At 34.6% G+C, this 20890-nt stretch overlaps 1 protein-coding gene across 3 annotated transcripts in view; it reads right to left on the bottom strand.

The window, feature by feature from the left end:
- Elp3 (elongator complex protein 3) overlaps positions 1–20890 on the bottom strand; it is a 292722-nt gene that overhangs the window by 192401 nt on the left and 79431 nt on the right. For all 3 annotated transcript variants that reach the window (XM_090401875.1, XM_090401873.1, XM_090401874.1), the window contains exon 8: positions 11000–11235. In XM_090401875.1, coding sequence (XP_090258001.1) covers positions 11000–11235 — 236 coding nt within the window. The remainder of the gene's footprint in view (positions 1–10999; positions 11236–20890) is intronic.

The raw sequence follows: 20890 nt of genomic DNA, 5'->3' as shown, positions 1-20890 counted from the left end.
TTTTTCTACTTCAAGTATGGATATGTATTCCTGATTGCATTCCTGTTCAGTATTTTTTACCACTGTGCTATCACTGCTTGTTTCATTTAACAATTTTTCAAAGTAATTACTCCATACTTCAAGGATATCTTTTTCTCAAGTTTTCATGTCACCTTTATCATCTCTAATTTATTTTACTGCATTCTTTACTAAGTAATTACTCCATACATCAGTTTATATCCCCTTTATCATCTCTAATTCCTTTTACAGTCTTTTTCCTCCATTTCTAAGCTTTTCTTCAACAGCCTCCAGAATATTTTGCCAACTTCCTGATATTTATTTTCTATGTTCTTGCCAAAGTCTTCTCATAACTTTGGTTTAGCTAGTTTTACCCAACATTTAGCTTTTTTACATTTGTCTCTGTATTCACTAAGAGATCACGCTGACTTATTCGCCAGGAACATTTAATACGTTTTCTTGTTTTCCTTCACTGCCTCTTTAACTTCCTACAATCATTTCCTACTCTGTTATTTAGATCCCCAACAAGGACAAACTTTTCATTTTTCATTGTGTCAGTTGCTTTCTCTAAAGCCCTCAAAAAATTCCTCCACTTCTACCTTAGTAGAACCTTCTGTGGGACCATGGGTACAAATAAGTCTCATTGTCCAGTTCCCCATTCTGATATTTGCTCCATCAGTCTACTTGAAATTGCCTGCCATTCAAGAAGATTTAGCCTCGTATTTAGTATTGAATACTATGGCTACTCCTTTTCCTTGATTGTCATTGCCTGAATATAACATTTTGTATTTATTTCTCTTCTCAGGATCTCATCAGTTTTTGTCTTTTTGTTTTGTTTCAAAAAAGACAAAACTTCTGGCACTTATCTAATTCCTCGGCCAGCTCCATTTCTATGCCATTCAGGCTTCTTATGTTGATAGTACTGATCTTGAACTTGGTGATGCTTAGTTAGGATGCGTTTCAGGATTTGTTCTAGTAGCTGACTTTTTGCTGTTCACCCTGGTTCCCTAGCAAAAACGGGGGGGGGGGGCTCAATTAACAGGGTGACACCCAATAGTGAGCTATAAGGGTGTCACCCTTATAGCTCGCACGAGCCCTTTGTTAAATTTTTCTCAAATTTGCGAGCCCCTTGTTCTTCTTATTTAATAATCTTGTAGAACTAGAAAATACTGTGGAATGTATACATGCTACTATAATTGCTACTTTAAATTCATATGGATTTCCTGATAACTATATAAAAAATCATTTCATTGCATTTTGTTCTGATGGAGCTAGTGTAATGTTAGGAAACAAATCAGGTCTTGCAATCAAACTTCTACAAAAATTTCCCAATGTTGCGATTTGGCATTGCGCTCATCATTTACACTTAGCATTAGACGATTCGATAAAAAACATTAAAGAAATAAATCATTTTGAAATATTTATGGATAAATTATATGCTTTTTATCATCAATCACCAAAATATCAACGAGAATTAAATACAATTGCAAAAGACCTTGGTATCGAAATTTTATAGATCGCCCGTGTGTTTGGACCACGATGGGCAGCTTGCAGTTTACGAACGAATCTTGCTTTGTGAAGAAATTACCCAGCTTTATGCAAGCATTTTGCATCAAATGATAAATATAAGGGCTTTTTAAACCGACTTCTCAATTTGGAATTTTTAAAAGATCTAGCATTAATGATTGATATCCTACAGGAATTATCATGTCTATCAGAAGCTCTACAAAGTCGCAATATAAGTATTATAAGGGCTAAGTTAGGCTTTTTTTTTTTTTTTTTTTGCTCAACGATGCGAGCCCTTTGTTAAAATTTCCATAGCTCACTACTGGTAACATCCCAACCAGAATGAAATTTTGTTGTGTTGTACCATCATTTTATTTGTGGTTTAAGCCAATAAGTATACAATTTTAGGAGCCTGTGTAGCTCAGTGGATGTGGCATTTGCCAACCACAGAGCTTGGCCGCATGAAGGAAGACTTGGTTCCGAGTCTAGTCGGCGACTAGAGGAAATTTTTCTAAGCCTTTTTTCGACCGGTTCCCGAGTTAGTCGATCTCTGGCACTGGCAAGCAGGTTTTTCCTCCCGGAAACTCGGGTTTTTCGTCCTGTAAACTCAAGAAAATCGACCGTAGAACCCACATTATTTCAGACATTAAATATATTGTGTTAGGGTTAGGGACCATGAGATGGCGGCACATTTGAGCCGTCTCTCTTCACTGCGTACCGCTTAATTAGTGATAGCTTTGGGCCATCTGTCTCTGATTGGGTACCAGTGGAGATTGAACTGCCCACTCAGTCTCCAAAAGTTAGATAGGGCTAAATGGCCTCGCCTACTCCCCGTATACGGGAATAAAAATGCGTTAGCTGAGCTGAGCTGTATACAATTTTGGTCAGCTAAATCCCAAATTGTCAGCTCATCCTCATTCGTTCAGTATGCAGGAAGATATCTAACAAGGAACCATGAGAAGGTGAGGTTAGGACATTAGGTCAGAAGCCCTGGTCTGTTCTCCACATTCCTTTAAAGCCTATGTGGAGGTCTCCTCTCAGTTATACAGCTTGGACCCTTCAGCACCCCCTGTCCAAAATTATTCCTTCCATTATATTTTTCGTTTATCTATGTCTCAAAAAATATCAACAATGCCTTAAATAAATTGAGTAAAAAGCCAGTGGCATTATACAAGGGATACTCCTAAAGAAAAATAGGCAAAATAGCCATAAAAATTAATATTAATTTAGAGGAGTAGTACTTTTTTACTGCATCAATCCATCTACATCTTGGTCTTCTCCTGGATCTTTTTCCTGCCATCCTGGAAAAGAACACTTTTTTAACTAACCTTTCCTCTCCCATTCTGTTTCAGTAGCCATACCACCTGAGATTAGCTCTGCTAACACATTCCTCAATGCTAACAATGTCAAGTTCTTTCCTAATATCCTCATTTTTAATATGATACTGCCGTGATGCAATCTGTTCAATGCCCTAGTCTTGCTTAGGACTCTCGTATCTGTGGTCTCCGGTCTTTGATCAAGTTTTATTTCTAACTCAGCTCTCAGGTCCATAAGTTAAAATTGGTTTGAACACTGTCCTGTATACAGTTGGTTTAGCGTTTTGATTAATCTCTCTCTTATTATTATTACGTGACACCTCCAAGGAGTCCAAAGACTCATCGAGGGAGGGCACATATTCTACAACACTCCATCTCCATAACTCAATCCACCAAACTGCATCATCAAAACCAGCAGCATCTACTGCCCACCACCAGTACACTAGCACTAGTATTTTCACAAACAATCACAAATATCCATGCCCAGGCAGGATTCGAATCCACAGCCTTTTGGCTGGAGAGTGGATACACTAACCACTCAGAATGGCAATTTATTACATATATAATTTATTACATATAAATTATTTAATTGACTTCTTACCATATCAGCTTTGCTAATTCTCCTGCCTATTTCCAAATTTAATTTGCTATCTTCACTAAAAATTGGCTAAATAGCTGTGCAATGTTTTACTTGTTCTATAGGTTTTCCATTCAGGATGCAGTTGATGTTTTCAATGTTTCTGCCTACATTCTTTGTCTTTGTAATGCATTTTCATACCAAATTTATTATAGCAATTATTCAATTTGGTCAGGGAATCCTGCATACTTGTCCTGGATTTATTTAGTACTATAACATTATCTCCATAAAGTAAAGATCTAAGATTAACATCACCAATTTTGATATTAGATTTAATACCACTTTCTTTCGTAATGTCATCCATATAGATAATGAATAACAGTGGAGTTAATGTCGCACATGATTTAACATCAAACCAGCTTTCTATACCTCCTTCAATTCTAACTGCTGATCTACAACTCAAATAGAGACTATGTATTGCTTAATATATTTACACTATATAACTGCAGCATTTTGAACAGCTTTCCTCTTGACACTTTGTCATATGACTTTTCCATATCTACAAAACTTAAATATTATTATATTTAAGTTTTGTTATATTCGCATGATTTCTGAAATATTTCTTAAAGTGAAAATCTGATTCTGACAACCTCTGTTTGGCCTGAACCCAGCTTGTACTTCTCCTCCACAATTAGCTTTCTTCACCAAGTTTCTCTTCCACAATCTTTCTGAACCTCTTTTCAAGTATGCTTGCATAAATCTTATCTGCAACACTTAGTAGAGAAATTCCTCTGTAATTCTATTCAGTTTTATCCTGTCTTTTATAGATATATACTATGAGAACTCTACTCCAATCGTTGGAAAATTAACCTTCTGACCAGGGGCCCTCTGGATTATGCAGTGTAGCCACTGCAAAACTTTTATATTTCCATACTTATTATCCACTCAAGCTGCCTTCTCACATTTCAGGTTTGTAAGAGCTTTTTCTTTTTTCTACTTCAAGTACAGTTATTTATTCCAGAGGACATTCCTGTTCAGTGTTTTCTACCACCATGCTGTCAATGTTTCATTTAGCTAGGTTGCAAAGTTACTCCATACATCAGTTTATGTATGTTATTTACAGTACTCTTTGCTCCATTTCTGAGCTTTTTCAGCAGCCTCCAGAATATTTAACCACCTTCCTGATGTTTATTTTCAATGTTCTTAACCCAAGTCTTCTCATGAATTTTGTTTAGCTAATTTTACACAATGTTTTGCTTTCTAACATTTTTCTCTGTATTTCCTAAGTGCACAAGATGACTTAATTGCCAGGAACTTTCAGTATACCTTCTTTTCCTTGACTGCCTCTTTAACTTCTTGAGTTCACCATACCATGGAGTTCTGATTTTTCTATCCTTGCTGATCACCTCACTACCTACCTACCTCTCTCGGTGAATCAATCTAAGTTTTTTTTTTAGAGTTTGCCACTGAATCTACAAGGTTTGGTTCTTGTTTTCAAACTCTTTCAGTTTTTCTTAAATAATGTTTGTGTATTTGAGTCTACAGTTCACATTTTTAAAATTGTTCAACTTTGATTCATTTCAAAACTTTCTTACACTCTTCAATATGAAGTTCAATTTTATCCTGCTCAACACTAAATGGTGGTCACTTCAAATTTCCAATCCTCTGTATACTCTTTTGTCCTGAACCAGTGGGAAAACATAAACATCAGTCGACAATAACATAGTCAAAGAGACTTTCCTTATTCCTTGCATCTTCTCTCCAAGTGAATTTGTGCACATTTTGATGTTGGAACATGATGTTACTAATAACTAGTCCATGTCCTGAGCAGAAATCTACAAAGTACTTACCATTATTATTAGCTTTGCTCTTTTCTCCAAATTTTCCCAAAACATTGTTATAATCTTATAATTTCTTATAATTTTCTTTTTTTCGTTGTGTCAGCTGCCTTCTCTAATGCCTCAAAAAATTCCTCCACTTCTTCCTTATTAGAACCTTCTGTGGGATATAAGATAAATAATTCTCATTGTTCAGTTTCCCATTCTGATATTAGTGCACATACATCACTCTACTTGATATTGCAGAAGTCTATGCTTATGTTTCTCATATACAAGTATTCAAAAGATGTCACACCTTATTATTAAAATACTGTGGATTAGAGAGATGCTGTAAGTTTTTTCACTTGGCAACACTATAAATTAAAAATGCCAAGAAATTATATTCTTAGTTGAGTCCTTTAACTTATAGTATAACTAAGTGAAAAAACTTTCAGCATCTGTCTGTAATCCAGAGTGTTTTTAAAATATTTTTTTAAACCTTTTGACTATTTATATATGAGAAATATGATGTCTACATTACTTCAATCTTGGTTTATCTTCTGGGTCTGGCTCCCACTGATGGCATTTATTAATTTTTGTCACTGGGTTTGCTTACTTCCACAGGAGTAGAGAAGTTCCACTTGGTGGTGGGTTTCTGCTTGTCCAGTTCAGGAAAGGAAACTGGAATCACTCCAGTACAGGAAACTTAGTGGTCCGCTAAGTTTCCTGTCCTAGAGTGATTCCAGTCAGGAGTAGTGAGCTTAGTAGTGATCTTGTATATGACTCACAGTTTTTGGAGAAGTATCTCCACACTTATACATACCTCAATAAAGGTTAAAAACCAGTTTGGATAGTGGCCCTACCCATAATGCATAGCATTATGCACATATGAAAGGATGTGTGTGTGCTTTGCATTATGGGATACTAAGGCAACTGATGAGAAATCATTGGCCTCTATATATAAGTATCCCAGTCATGAAGATACTTCATGCAGAAATGTTGTTTGCTTACACTTCGATAAAAGATTAAACCAAGAATATAATTTCTTGGCATCTTTAATAAACAGTAATTATGATTATTATAAAAACTTAGGACAACTGCAATATAAATAAAACAAAAAAAAATTATATCATCGCTGCATAGTCAATAAACAATATTAATATTAAAAACTTCATCTAATTCACATTCTGAGAAAGCACCAGGGATAGACCAAATTCCATCAGAACTCTGGAAAGAAGGAAAGCAAATAACTTTAAAATTCCTTACCACACTTTTGAACAAAATCATTAAATCAGGAGAAATGCCAGAAGATTGGAGAACAAGAATTATCATACCAATTTACAAGAAAGTTATAAGAAAAATTGTAAAAATTACAGACTAGTCACATTACTCAGTCATGCTTACAAAATATTTACAAGAGTATTACAGAACAGAATAAAGGGCACATATGAGATCATTCTTAGTGAGGAACAGGCAGGCTTCAAAAAGAATTCCTCCACACTGGATCAGATCATAATACAAGATTAGCAGAATTATATTGGGAACCTAACAAAAATAGCCATTACTGTGTTATAGATTTTAAATAGGCATTTGACTCAATAAATAGAGTAACTTTATGAAGAATATTAAAACAGAAACAAATTCATGAAGATATACACTGGACTTCATAGAAAAATATTATAGTCTCAGAAGCAATAATTAAATTTAATAGTATAACAACAGATAAAATAAATGTCAGTAAAGGAGTAGCTCAGGGATGTCCCATATCTCCATACCCTTCTAACATCTACCTAGAGGATATGGTTAATCAAGCCTTGGAAGGAGAAAAAGGGGTCAACGTAAACGATTATAACCTTAATAACATAAAATATGCAGATGACATCATAACGATAGCAAACACAAAAGAAAAAATGGCGAACCTAATAACCAAACTAAACAATACAGCATAACTATAAACATGGACAAAACAAAAATATTGGTAATTGGAAAAAATTAAGAAAATGTAAACTTCTCCTTGAATGGATCAACAATTGAACAGATAAAACAATTATTTGGGAACAGTGATAACAGAATACTTAGATCCATGACCACTATGAAACATAGAATATCAACTGCATGGTCATCATTTTATAAGCTAGGTAAAATCTGGAAAAAAATTATATAATGCAATTTATAATACCCACTGTGCTATATGCTTCAGAAACTTGGACACTCAAGAAGACAGAGATACAAAAACTGGAGGCTTTCGAGATGAAATTTCTCAGAAAAATAAAACAAAATGGACATAAAAGAAATCAAATGAAACTATAAGATAAGACCTAAACTATATAGACTCATTAATAGAAAAGATCAAAAGAAGACAATTTCAATGGCATGGACATGTCGAGAAAATGCCACCAAAAAGGCTACCCAACCTCGCTCTGTATGCAAGATTAGAAAAAAAAAGAAAAAAAAGGAAGACCAAGAACTAAATGGATAACATCAATATAGGTTAACTCTGGATTACAAACCTACAGACAGCTCACTAGCCACACAAGAAACCAAGATTCCTGGAGGTTGTCGTGGAAACATGGAAGACTTAACCCATCCTTGACAGAAGAGGCCAGTAAGTAAGTAATTCACCATTATATTTCAACATCTTACCTATAATGAAGGAAATATTTTAAGAAGTTTAGTGATTTAAATAATTTAGAAGCTGACGATACCCATTTCTCATCAAGTAGGCAAAATGTTTCCAAGAAAAAAACTGAGTTTTCGAAAGGGATAATTTTGTGTGTTTGGTGGTGTAAAGTATGGTAACATACACAGCTGACTCCATCTTTGCTAAAGCTGCTTCAGCATAGCACTACTTAAAAGATAATATCTATAAGGATCACACTAAAAATTAGCCATTCATTATTGACATATATTTTACTTATACCAAAAGTTATTGGAATTAAGCAAAATAAATATGCAATTAAAATAACTAAGCAACTTGAACAATAAGAGCTTTACAAAAACAATATGAACTAAGAATTACATTTTGGTTTTCAATTAATGATTTATTTTTGGAATTGCTCTAACCTGAATTAGACCTTTTTTTTTTTTTTTTTTTTTTTTGAACTATATGACCATGAGGCCAGTAGAAAACTATGAACACCAGAAGCAGCTTGAAATAAAAGTTATGCAGCTCATAAGAAGTTTTTTTTTACTGGCTGGAAATCAAAATCACTGTATAAAGGAAGAACTTTTAGGGTTTCAGTTTGGTGATTTAATTAAATAAACGGTATTCCAAAACTGTGAAGCACAACTTAATGAAAAGAAAAAAAAAATGAGGGCATATCTAGATAAAAATTGTACTGCAATGTCATATGTGTGAATTTGCAAGTTAAGAACTAGAAAATATGAGAAGCTACTTGCCTTGAAAAACAAATTCACCCATTACATTAATATACATATATCTGAATGATATAAATTATAAATGTGATTTGACTATTATCACCATCACTTCCTGGTATGTATCCTAAAAATATATACCCAATATCATGACATTACTAATGCAATAAAGTTAATGTTATTGTTGGCTTCCCATTAACAAAATCTTCCAAATTAATCTATTACTTGTAATAATATATCAACTGCTTCAATCTTTCCTGAAGGTTTTCCCCCCCACCTGCCTAACATCAAAACATCTGTTTTATTTATTCTATGGAGAAGAAAGTTTAAATGATCACACATCTGTTTTCAGATTTGTTCTGCTCACACATTTTTGAATGCCAACAATATCTAGTTCCTTTCTAATCTCTTCATTTTTAATATAATATTGCCACTTAGCATCTTCTCACCCTCCTAATTTACTTCAGAACTCTGATCTCTAATCTTTTATCAACTATTTTATTTTTAATATAACTTTCAGATCCAGTTGGAACACTGGATCATAATGATGCTAGTTTGGTTTAATTAATTTTTCTCTTATCACATTTATAAATTTATTTCACTGAATCTACATCATCCTGGCTTTACATATTCTATTATCTATTTCCAAACAGCTTTTCCTAGTATCTATTTTCAGTTTTCAACTTTTTATTATTGATTTTTATTCCAAATTTCTTATAGCAATTACAGAATTAATTAGCCCTGAAGTCTTGTAGTGCATTTATTCTGGATAATATTATCTGCATAAAGTAAAAAAGTGGTTTACTATTTCATATTTTGATATTGGGTTTAATGCCACTTTTCCTCACAAAGTGATCAAAAGAAAAGATAAGACATTATGCATCCTTACTTCACACTTGATTTTACATAAAATCATCTTCCAGAACAACCTTCATTTCAAGGTTGAAATGAAGGTTGTTCTTATAACTTAAAGCTCTATGTTAAAGTAAATGGAGAGCCTCCATAGCTCAGTTGGTATAGACAAAGTCCTTTGATCAGAAAGACCTAGGTTCCTGTCCATGATGCGAGGAACCTTTATCTGGTCTCTTTTGACTAAAGGTGAGTTAGCCAGTCCCATGGAAAAGGTAGAGGGTTTTTTCACTTGGAAACTCTGTTTTTTTTTGTCCATCAGAACAAGCAAACTGGCCCACTGAAAACATGCAGACCTACAGTCAAAAAATTCTTTTTATTAAATCTTTGTAAGACTTTCGCCATGAAATACATCAAACTTAGAAAAATAAAATATTTGTTACAATAATTTTTTGTGAAAAGCTGTATAGCTTTCAACATAAATTACTAAGCATATTCCAGGATTTCTAACTGCCCTCTGAAGAGAACTAAATGTCAAACAGTGCTGTAAGATCTGCGAACAAGGTCAGTGAAATCTTATTAAAAGACACCAATCAAAAGCTATTATTTCTAATTACAGCCAAAGCAACTAAGGCTATGAGGCTAGCATACTATGTAATCTGCACATGTTCTTCTACTGAGTTTGCCTGTTTTGTAGATGAAAAACTTGCCTCAATATGAGATCAGCTAACTGAATAAAAAGCAAAAACAGTCCTTTGGGAGAGTTTCTTTAGCTGCACAATATCAAAGTAAACATGCGAAAATGAGTTCAGTATGCTATCATAATTTTATCCTCAAACTTCAATAAGAAACACTGCAAACAGTTTCACTTGGAGAGAAAAGCACATTTGTGATATGATTTTTTTCTGGACATAATCTTTCCTTTAAATATAATGCTTATTTATATAGGTATTATTTCTGGGAAAATTCCCATGTTACTCCTCTAAAATAAACTATTATTTTAATGGCTAATATAGCCTACTTTTGTTTAGGAGTGCCCCTTTTTTTTACAATGTCATTGGCTCTTTACCCAAATCTTAAGGAATTACTGAAGTGTTATAAAACTAATATATGAAGAATAATATAGGAGGAAAATTTGGACATACCTTTTTGGATGTTGTTTTCTGTTTCCTTATTCTGGCGATGTGCCTTCCTCTGCTGTTAAGCTGTTAAAGGAGGGAGGGAATTGGGAAAGTGGGGGTAAGGTATCTTTGTTCGAATAATTCCCCCATATTACTTTACCCCCACTTTCCCAATCCCCCCCTCTTTAACAGCTTAACAGCAGAGGAAGGCACATCGTCGGAATAAGCAGACAGAAAACAACATCCAAAAAGGCATCTCCAAATTTTCCTCTTATATTATTCTTCATATATTAGTTTTATAACACTTCGGTAATGCCCTAAGATTTGAGTAAAGAGCCAATTACATTGTAAAAAAAGGGGCACTCCTAAATGAAAGTAGGCTATATTAGTCATTAAAATAATAGCTTATTTATATGTAATTCAATTATAAATTTCAGTTACCTCAGATGTCTTTTTAAGCAATAATCTGGTCGAGTTTCTATGGTGATACCAATGCACTTGATTTTACTTCGTTCACTATACTTGACTGCCTCCGATACAGAACTACTTGAATGTCCAGAAAGTGCATCGTGTAGATTGCGAATGAAGTAGTCCCGGTAGTCTTCTGGCAAACACATAAAGGTTCCACCCATAACGATAAACTCAACTTTGTCAACATTGTGGCCGAGTTGTTGGAGCTAGATACAAGAAAGTTAATACAACAGCATATAACTGTATCCCAGAATACTATGAGAATCAGTAATCTTCTAATAATATTAAACATTTCATTATCTAAGTCAGACGGACAACTTGTTTATGGGAAATCACATAAAGAATTGCCAGCACCTTTGGTGCTAAATACAGAATAAAATATACCATAAATATATAACTACAAATAAAAATATAGTAAAACCCCATTTTTATGTTCGTGCAATTTACGTTTTCCTGCCGTTTACTTCATTTTACGTTGGTCCCATCTTAAGGCTTATTCTTACGATATATTGTTTTCCCGCTGTTAACAACTTCATGTGGACATTATTTAACATGATTTGAGTTTTTTTCTCGGATGGCAATACTGATTTTCGAATCGATTTCCTCTCATTCAAATTGATTTCTGCAGAAATCTGCACAGTTCTGTTCCCAGATGGCGTTGCTTTCGGCTGTACTTTCGTTTCTGCCATCACAGTGACTTGCACGTTTGCAGCAGTTGTGTAGTGATGAGTGATACCGTGATTTTTCAATCACAGTACGAATTGATATTGCAGAATTTCTGCTACGTAATTTAGCATGTGATAGTTGCTTTCAAGTTGCGGTGGTGGATGATCCATGTTAGTAACATGGAGAAAAAAGACAGAAAATGTATTTCAGTAGAAGAAAAGATGACAATTCTGCGACGTGTAGATTGGCATGCTGGAATGCTTGTGCATTTAGCAAAAGATCTTGGACTTTCCATGTTCACTTTGAACACGATAGTAAAAAACAGGTCAAGCATTGAACTCAATGCAAAGCAATCTAGCGCTATGTCAAAAAAACGAAAATATATCCGGACATTGACATACGATGAATTGGATAAACTTGTGATGGAGTGGTTTGTTTCTACGAGAGCGTCGGGTATTACAGTCAATGGTACTATACTCCGAGAAAAAGCCCTTGAATTTGCTGCGAGGTTGGGGATTAATTGTTTTACTATGTCAAATGGATGGATTGATCACTTCAAGACTCGTCAGAATATTGTGTATAATCAAGTGCGTGGAGAAAGTAATAGTGTTGCAGGGAAAACTGTAAACCATGAACTAAAGACTATTATTAAGGCCTACGAACTGAAAAATATTTTCAATGTTGATGAAACTGGGCTCTTTTATAACATTCTGCAAGTAAAACATTGTGTTTTAAAGCAGAGAAGTGTCATGGTGGAAAACTCAGCAAGCAGAGGGTAACTGTTTTGCTCATGGTCAATGCTGATGGATCAGAAAAATTACCTCCACTGGTAATTGGTAAATTTAAAAAGCCAAGGTGTTTTAAGAATGTGAAAAATCTGCCTACTAAGTATGATGCCAACATCACAGCATGGATGACCAGCAGCATCTTCACATCCACCATGCCTGCTCTGGATGCTAAAATGGGGGCAAATCGCTGCAAAATACTACTACTGCTAGACAAATGTCCTGCACACCCTAAAGATCTGCAGCTCAGAAACATTAGATTAGTGTTCTTTCCCCCTAATTGTACAAGTAAGCTTCAGCCATTAGATCTGGGCATCATCCATGCATTTAAATGGAAATGTAGAAAAATGCTTGTTGGAAAAGATGTGTTTATGCATGATAATGGTACAACCCAAAACAAATGATCATATCAATCCTTGATATGATCATTATTTTCTCCTGAAACCATATCCAACTGTTTCCAGAAGACAGGAGTTACGTTTGTGGAAAGGAGGAACAACTACAGGAGGAAGAAGAAGATATGTCAGAGCCAAACAACTAGTATGTGATGGATGAGTCTTCCTCATTTCAAGACTATGTTGATGTGATCACATCATTGGTACCAAGTGTAGAAGATATCCTTTCCAACCACCTTGGTGAAGAAGAAGAGGAAGAAATGGTAGAAGAAGACTGTGATCAAGAACCCCCGTCCCTACTAGTAAAAAAGCAATGGAAGCTATCTCTGTTTTGAGGAGGTGTATTGCAAGTGCATCAGCAGACGATGGGACATTTAATGCCTTATACACTGTGGAAAGGCAGGTGGAACTTACAGGAGTGCAGAAAAAAAAGCAAAAACAATCAAAGATTTTTTAAATAGATAAATGTAAGTAATTGTAAATTCATTTATTTTCAGTTATTTATTAAATTTTGTAATCTAGTATGTAGACTGACATACTAGCAGTAAGTCATCTTTCAGCCATTTTTTAATGTTTTTTTTGCATTTCTTGCTATTTACACTTTTTTTCAATCCCCTGGAAAGTGTAAAAAAAGGGTTTTACTGTCATATAAAATTACAAGTCATACTGATTATTAAAAAAATTCTTTAATGCTTTTAGAAAATAAATGCTAAAAAGCTAATGCCAATGTAAAAAAAAAAAGATATTTCTTCCAAGCACAATAAGTTTCTCAATGTCTGGATATAATTCAAAGAAATATATAATGTGCTGTGTCCTCATCTATCACCTATGGCTTTAACTTTCATTTGCTCATATGGAGCAAACACAGAAATTTTTTCAACATAAAACATCAAAAAAAAAAAAAGCATTCAAAATTATTTGGATTCAATTACCACTATCTGAGAGATAGCTTTATCTTAACATCTGTTTCACCTCTATGCCATGTTCTGAAGCACATACACACACGTTACTATTAAGTTTACTTGCCTAATAGCAAACAGTACCCACTTTAATCCTCAGAAACTACCAAAACTCCATAAGGTTGTTTGACTGGTATAAAGACTCAATCTGTGGTCCTCAAGATTAAATTGCAGCAAATCCCTGTTGTGAGCAAGCTATTCTACATCAACCAGCAGGTAATGTAGAATGAAGTTACTTTTCAAGTGAACTGAAAAGTAACTGACCGACTGAGAAGAGACTATAAACTGTGATAAAGTCATCAACTTGCTCCTGGAATCATTCCCAAATAATCTGTGGCCTGTGAAATCAACATTACCCTTTGCCAATATCAGTGTTTAATGTTGCTGGCATACCTTGAATATCATGTCAGAATAAGAACTGGGGGTTTGACAGATACTATGAGATCACTGATACATACTGGACACTACAAGTGATTAGCATGTATCATTAATCCATTATGTCCACTGTACCCATAATAGTACCGATTTTGTTTTCAGCCCAACAGAAGTAGAACATCATAAGGTGTCTGCTACTGCGTTCCACAAATGCTCAAATATGGAGGTATAAAAGTTTGACAGTGGCTGTATTGCATAATTCAGAAGGCCTGGTTAGAAGATTAAATTCCAGATGATTGGAGAAGAGCTCTCATAGCTCTACTATGGAAGAAAAAGCTCATAGCTCTGCTCCAATAAACTGAATGCGAGAATTACAGAGGTATTTCCCTCCTGAGTGTTCCTGGTAAGATTTATGCAACTATACTTGAGAAACAGTTAAGAAAAATTGTGGAGGGGAAGAACAAACTGGGTTCAGTTTGTTCTGTTGGGATAAACAGAGGTTGTCAGGACCAGATTTTCACTTTAAGACAAATGGTTGAGATATCATGGGAATATAACAAGGATTCATGTTTAAGTTTTATTGTTCTGGAAAAGGTATATGACAATATGCCAAGAGGAAAGCTCTTCAAAATTCTACAGACATTATATCAAGCAATACATAGTATTTATTTAAGCTGTAAGTCAGCAGTTAGACAGACTTGAAGAAGGTACAGGAAGATGGTTTGATGTCTGCTACTGCGGCAGACATTCAATCAGGTGTGCAACAAGGGTGCACATTATCCCCACTGTTATTCATTATCTATATGGATCACATTATGAGGAGAAGTGGTATTAAATATGATATCAAAATTGGTGAAGTTAATCTTTGCTCTTTATGCAGATGATGTTATACTTCTGGATAAATCCAGTGCAAGTCTGAATGATGATTCCCTGACTAAATTGAATAACTCATTATCAAATTCCTGCCATGCACCCTCAAGGGGCACACAGGATATGACAGTAACACATGAAAAATTTACATCATTACCAACCTCCAATCCTCCTCCAAATCAGTCTGCCATATGTCAAGACTCCAACATGATCAGATTTTATATCTTCTAAGGCACTTTGTTGTAATAAATTTGATATGAAAATCAGAAATAAAAAAACTAACAATGAAAATAGGCAGAAACATTGAAAATATCAACTGTATCCTAATTGGTTAACCTAAAGAACCAGTAAAACATTTCAGTTATATAGGTACAAATTTTTAGTGAAGATGGTAAATTAAATTTGGAAATAGACAACAGAATTAGCAAAGCTGGTATGGTAGGAAGTCAGCTAAAGAAATTTATATGGAATAAGAAAGAAATTAGTCAAAACACTAAATTAACTGTATACAAGACAGTGTTCAAACCAATTTTTAACTTATGGATTTGACAGCTGGGTTAGAAAAAAAAAAAAAAAAACACTTGATCAAAGACTGGAGACCTCTGATATGAGAGTTCTGAGAAAGATTAATAGAGTAAACAGATGGCATCAATGGCAGTATCACATTAAAAATGAGGATATTAGGAAAGAAGTTGCCAATCAGGAATGTGTTAATATAGCTAATCTCAGGTGGTATTGTGACTTAAACAGAATGGGTGAGGAGGAAAGATTAGCAAAACAAGTATTCTTTACCAGGTTGGCAGGGAAAAGACCCAGAAGAAGACCAAGATATAGGTGGATTGATACAGTAAAAAGTGCCTTAAAAGACAGAAATAAGATCTGATAATATTGGAATTAACACATTAATTTGGAGAAAAATTGTTCATCGGAAGTTAGTAATAGTGGACAATTTTTCATGGTACTATCATAATTATCCTATAAGCCCTCAAAGGGTACATATTAGAAATCTGATGATGATGATTTCATCATGCATACTATCATAATTATCATAATTTCTGATATGTACCTACCTCAGAGGGTACATATCAGAAATTTGATGATGATTTCATCCTATATAATAGGTATCTAAAATTTATTAAACATAAAATTAATGAAACCTTTTCACAGACCTACACAAATTGTGCTTATATTCTTATCACACTATCTTTCAAATTCTAACACAATTCCAATCATGTGTTAGAATTTGGGGCAAACATATTGCTTGCTCACCTGTGAAAATTTTACTAAAATGTTTATTATCTCCTCTAATAATGGAAAGCATGTGCATGCTTACTTCTATCAAAGCAGCTATCAAAATCTGATTCAAACAGCAGTGGGATTGGATGGTACTGTTTACCATTGCCAGAACATTTTTGAAAGGGACAGACACAGCGTGGGGTCATGGTGTTTGGAGGCATTATGCTTAATGGATGCAGCGAGCTACAAGTGCTGAAAAAAAGGGACTATGACAGGTGAACAATATCACAATGAAGTTCTTCAATGTCATGTTTGATTGTTCTATTATAATGTAGACAAAGAATTTGTTTTTATGGATGACAATGACACACCACATCATATACGAGCAGTGGAGATGCTTCTGTAGACCAAGGATATTAATTCAATCGAGTGGCCAGCACAATCCCCAGATTTCAATCTCAAAGAACACATCTGGTATGCAACAGGGAGACACATTGCTGCTCAAAATTTCTCTCCAGAAAACAAACCTGGCCTTATTTTTGTTCTGAAGGAGGAATGGGCCAGTTTGCCTCAAGAACTCCTGATTCACTTGATGCTCAGCATAGTACAATGTTGTGAGAGTTGCATCGCAGTTTGGGGTTGACATATTCCATACTGAAATGTCTCTCTGCATAGTTTTCTGTAAGCCCTGTACATTAACTCCTTAACTATGTCTTTATGGAAATTATAACTTTAGCCAAAAATGTATTGCAATTTAATTTGTACGAAATTTATAACACCTTTTTTGTGTAATATAATTTACTTGTATGCTAGCAATAAATTTATGTCCACATTTGGCTGTAGTCACGAAAATTTGTCATATTATTATTATTATTTTTGACACCTCTACTAAGTCCAAGGACTTATCGAGGGAGGGCACCTACTCTACAACTCCGTCTCCACCATTCAATCACCAACTAACTGCAACTACACCAATGCCATCTACCACCGACCACCACTGGTATTTCTACAGACAATCACAGACATCCATGCCCACGGCAGGATTCAAACCCGCAGTCTTTTGACTGGAGAGCAGATACACTATCCACTCGGCCAACCAGGTCGGCATGTACAGTTAAAATGAGTTCATCTTTAGTTTTTCTTGTGTGTGAAGCATCGGTAGAGATGCTTCACACACAAACTTTGTTTGCTAACACTTGGATAAAGGGTAAAACAAGAATATAATTTCTTGGCAACTTTAATTTAATTTGCAATCAAATAAAAAAAAAAAAACTTTCTACTTCTATCTCTGTTGTGCCGTCCATCCTGGCTTTGAATCTGCCATCTTGTTAGAACGTTGTTCTTATTTAAATTAATTAATTGTTGGTTGATTACTAATCAAAATATAGAGAAATTTATATTTATACTGCGCCACTCTATATTCAGATTAGTCTATGCAACATAATGGAATCAATCATCAACTAACTTTTAGCAATCTCACTTTTTGTACAGGCCAAGTTTGATATTAACATTTAAGGCTTCCGCATGGTCCGATAATTTTATGAACGGTGCAGTAAAAGAGAATCAGGCAAACACCATATTGAAATCGATAAAACAAAATATTTAATGCAGGGCTATATAACATGTACATAAGTATAACTTTGAGAACAAGATAATGAAAATTAACTTAGTTCAACTACTCACAACATTCACATAAATTTAGTCATTAGACATTCAGCTATTAAATCTATATTCTTCCTAATAATTAAAAATGGTTCACACAGTTCAATATTACAGAATCTCACAGTGAATATTCTTGAAGTAGAATTCTCTAATTTTTTCTTAGTTAACAAACACTTAATTCAGTTATGAGGCAGTTATCAGTTCAAGGGGGGGGGGACACTTTTAAACTCCAAGCTACGGCTAATTTCAGTAGAACGCCTCAGTTAATGTTAGGATATATCAGGCGGAGCTAACTCATATATCTTCACTCTGAATTATAATAAAATTAGACTGTTCTTATTGGGTTAAATCCTTTGCACATCAGATTCACTATAGGCACTTTTAAAACTCTATTTAACTATCACTCTGAAGCAACACTATTCAAAAGAAATCTTCTTTATGATAACTGAATTATTAATTATAGCGCTTCACAAGTTTTGATGCACTTGTATTAGGTAATATACTTGTTCCTTATTTACTTCTATATAATAAATTCAGTCTTGTACTGTTCTTCTTTAAAACTATTGGAATTCGTTGTAACTTTAGAATTCCATGTCAATATTCCGGATTGGAATATTGACATGGAATTAAAAAGGGACCGGGAAGTTAGTAGGAACTTCCCAGTCCCTTTTTATCTAATTACCGCACTACAAATTCTGATACTGCCACCTCTTACCCTACTCCGTGCTGCCTCTAAGCTTTCTCCTCTGTTTGTTTTCGCTTTCTCATTAAATACGCTCATTCTTCCCGCCAAAACTAGTTCTAACAGACCAGCTCATATCAACTCCTTGCTTCCAATACTGTAGCTCACGCTATCTATTTTTAACCCTTTCCATGAAAACAGCCAAATAAAACATAAGCAGAAGCATTACATAAAATTCACTCTTACATACAGCAATGATAAATAAAAAAATATTATAGTTTACATAAGGTACATTACATATATGTACAGTTTGTTATTGGATTATATCATCATCATCATCAAATTCCTGCCATATACCCTCAAGGGGATGATACAGGATATGATAGTACTACATGAAAAAAATTACATCATTACTAACTTCCTATCTACAATTTTCCTCCAAATCGGTCTGTTACTTGTCAAGACTCCAACATTATCAGATCTTATATTTCTATTGTCTAAGGCACTTTGTACCGTATCAATCGACCTATATCTTGTTTTTCCTCTGGGTCGTTTTGCTACCAACCTGGCAAAGAACACTTGTTTTGCTAATCTTTCCTTATCAATTCTATTTAAGTGACCATACCACCTCAGATTAGCTCTGCTAATGCATTCCTGGATGCTGACAATATCAAGTTCGTTTTTAATATGATATTGCCATTGATGCCATCTGTTCACACCTATAATCTTTCTCAGGACTCTCATATCTGCGGTCTCTAGTCTTTGGTCAAGTGTTTTACTTATGACCCAGCTCTCAGATCCATAAGTTAAAACTGGTTTGAACACTGTCTTGTATACAGCTAATATAGTTTTCCGACTAATTTCTCTCTTTTTCCATATGAATTTATTCAATTGACTTCCTACCATACCAGCTTTGATTCTGTTGTCTATTTCTATATTTAATTTACCATCTTCACTAAAAATCGTGCCTAAGTAGCTGAAATGTTTTACTTGTTCCACAGGTTCTCCATTCATAACACAGTTGACATTTTCAATGATTCTGCCTATTTTCATTGTCTTTGTCTTTTTATTGCTGACCTTCATACCATATCTATTACAACAGCAATTGAATTTAGTCAGAGAATCTTGCAGACTTGTAGCGGATTTATTTAGAAGTATAGCATCATCAGCAAAACGCAAAGAGCTGACATTAACATCTCCAATTTTGATATCATGTTTAATACCACTTTCCTTCATAATGTGATCCATATAGATAATGAATAACAGAGGGGATAATGTACATCCTTGTCTCACACCAGATTTAACATTAAACCATCTTCCTGTATTTTCCTTCAATTCTAACTGCTGACTTACAACTCAAATAAAGACTAAGTATTGCTTGATATAATGTCCTCCCATTGACACCATATAACTGCAGCGTATTGAATAGCTTCTCTCTTGGCACCATGTCATATGCCTTTTCCAAATCGACAAAACTTAAATACAGATCTTTGTTATATTCCCATGCTTTCTCAACTATTTTTCGTAAAGTAAAGATCTGATCCTGACAGCCTCTATTTGGCCTGAATCCAGCTTGTTCTTCACCAAGCTTTTCTTCCACAATTCTTCTCAACCGTTTCTCAAGTATACTTGCATAGATGTTGCCAGGAACACTCAGTAGGGAAATACCTCTAATTCTCACATTCAGTTTTATTTCCGTTTTTATATATGGGAACTATAAGAGCTCTACTCCAATCGTCAGGAATTCGTCCCTCTGCCCAGGATTTCTGAACTATGCAGTGCAGCCACTGTAAGACTCTTATACCATCATACTTCAGCATTTCTGGTCGAATATCATCTACTCCTGCTGCCTTTCCACATTTCAAGTCTTTGATGGCTTTTTCTACTTCAAGTATGGATATGTAGTCCTGACTGCATGCCTGGGCAGTGTTTTTTACCACTGTGCTGTCATCACTGCTTGTTTCATTTAGCAGTTTTTCAAAGTAATTACTCCATACTTCAAGGATATCTTTTTCTCCCGTTTTCATGTCACCTTTATCATCTCTAACTCCTTTTACAGCACTCTTTCTTCCATTCTTAAGCTTCTTCAACAACCTCCAGAATATTTTGCCACCTTCTTGATATTTATTTTCTATATTCTTGAGAAAGTCCTCCCATGACTTTTGTTTAGCTAGTTTTACACAGTGTTTAGCATTCTTGCATTTGTCTCTATATTCTCTAAGAGCACAAGC

Source organism: Typopeltis vanoorti, chromosome 12 (genome assembly GCF_054136105.1).
Source record: "Typopeltis vanoorti isolate ZY-2024b chromosome 12, IOZ_Tvanoo_1.0, whole genome shotgun sequence".
NCBI lineage: Eukaryota > Metazoa > Arthropoda > Arachnida > Uropygi > Thelyphonidae > Typopeltis > Typopeltis vanoorti.
Note: the sequence above shows the minus strand (reverse complement) of the source record. Positions and strands in the feature narration are given on the sequence as shown.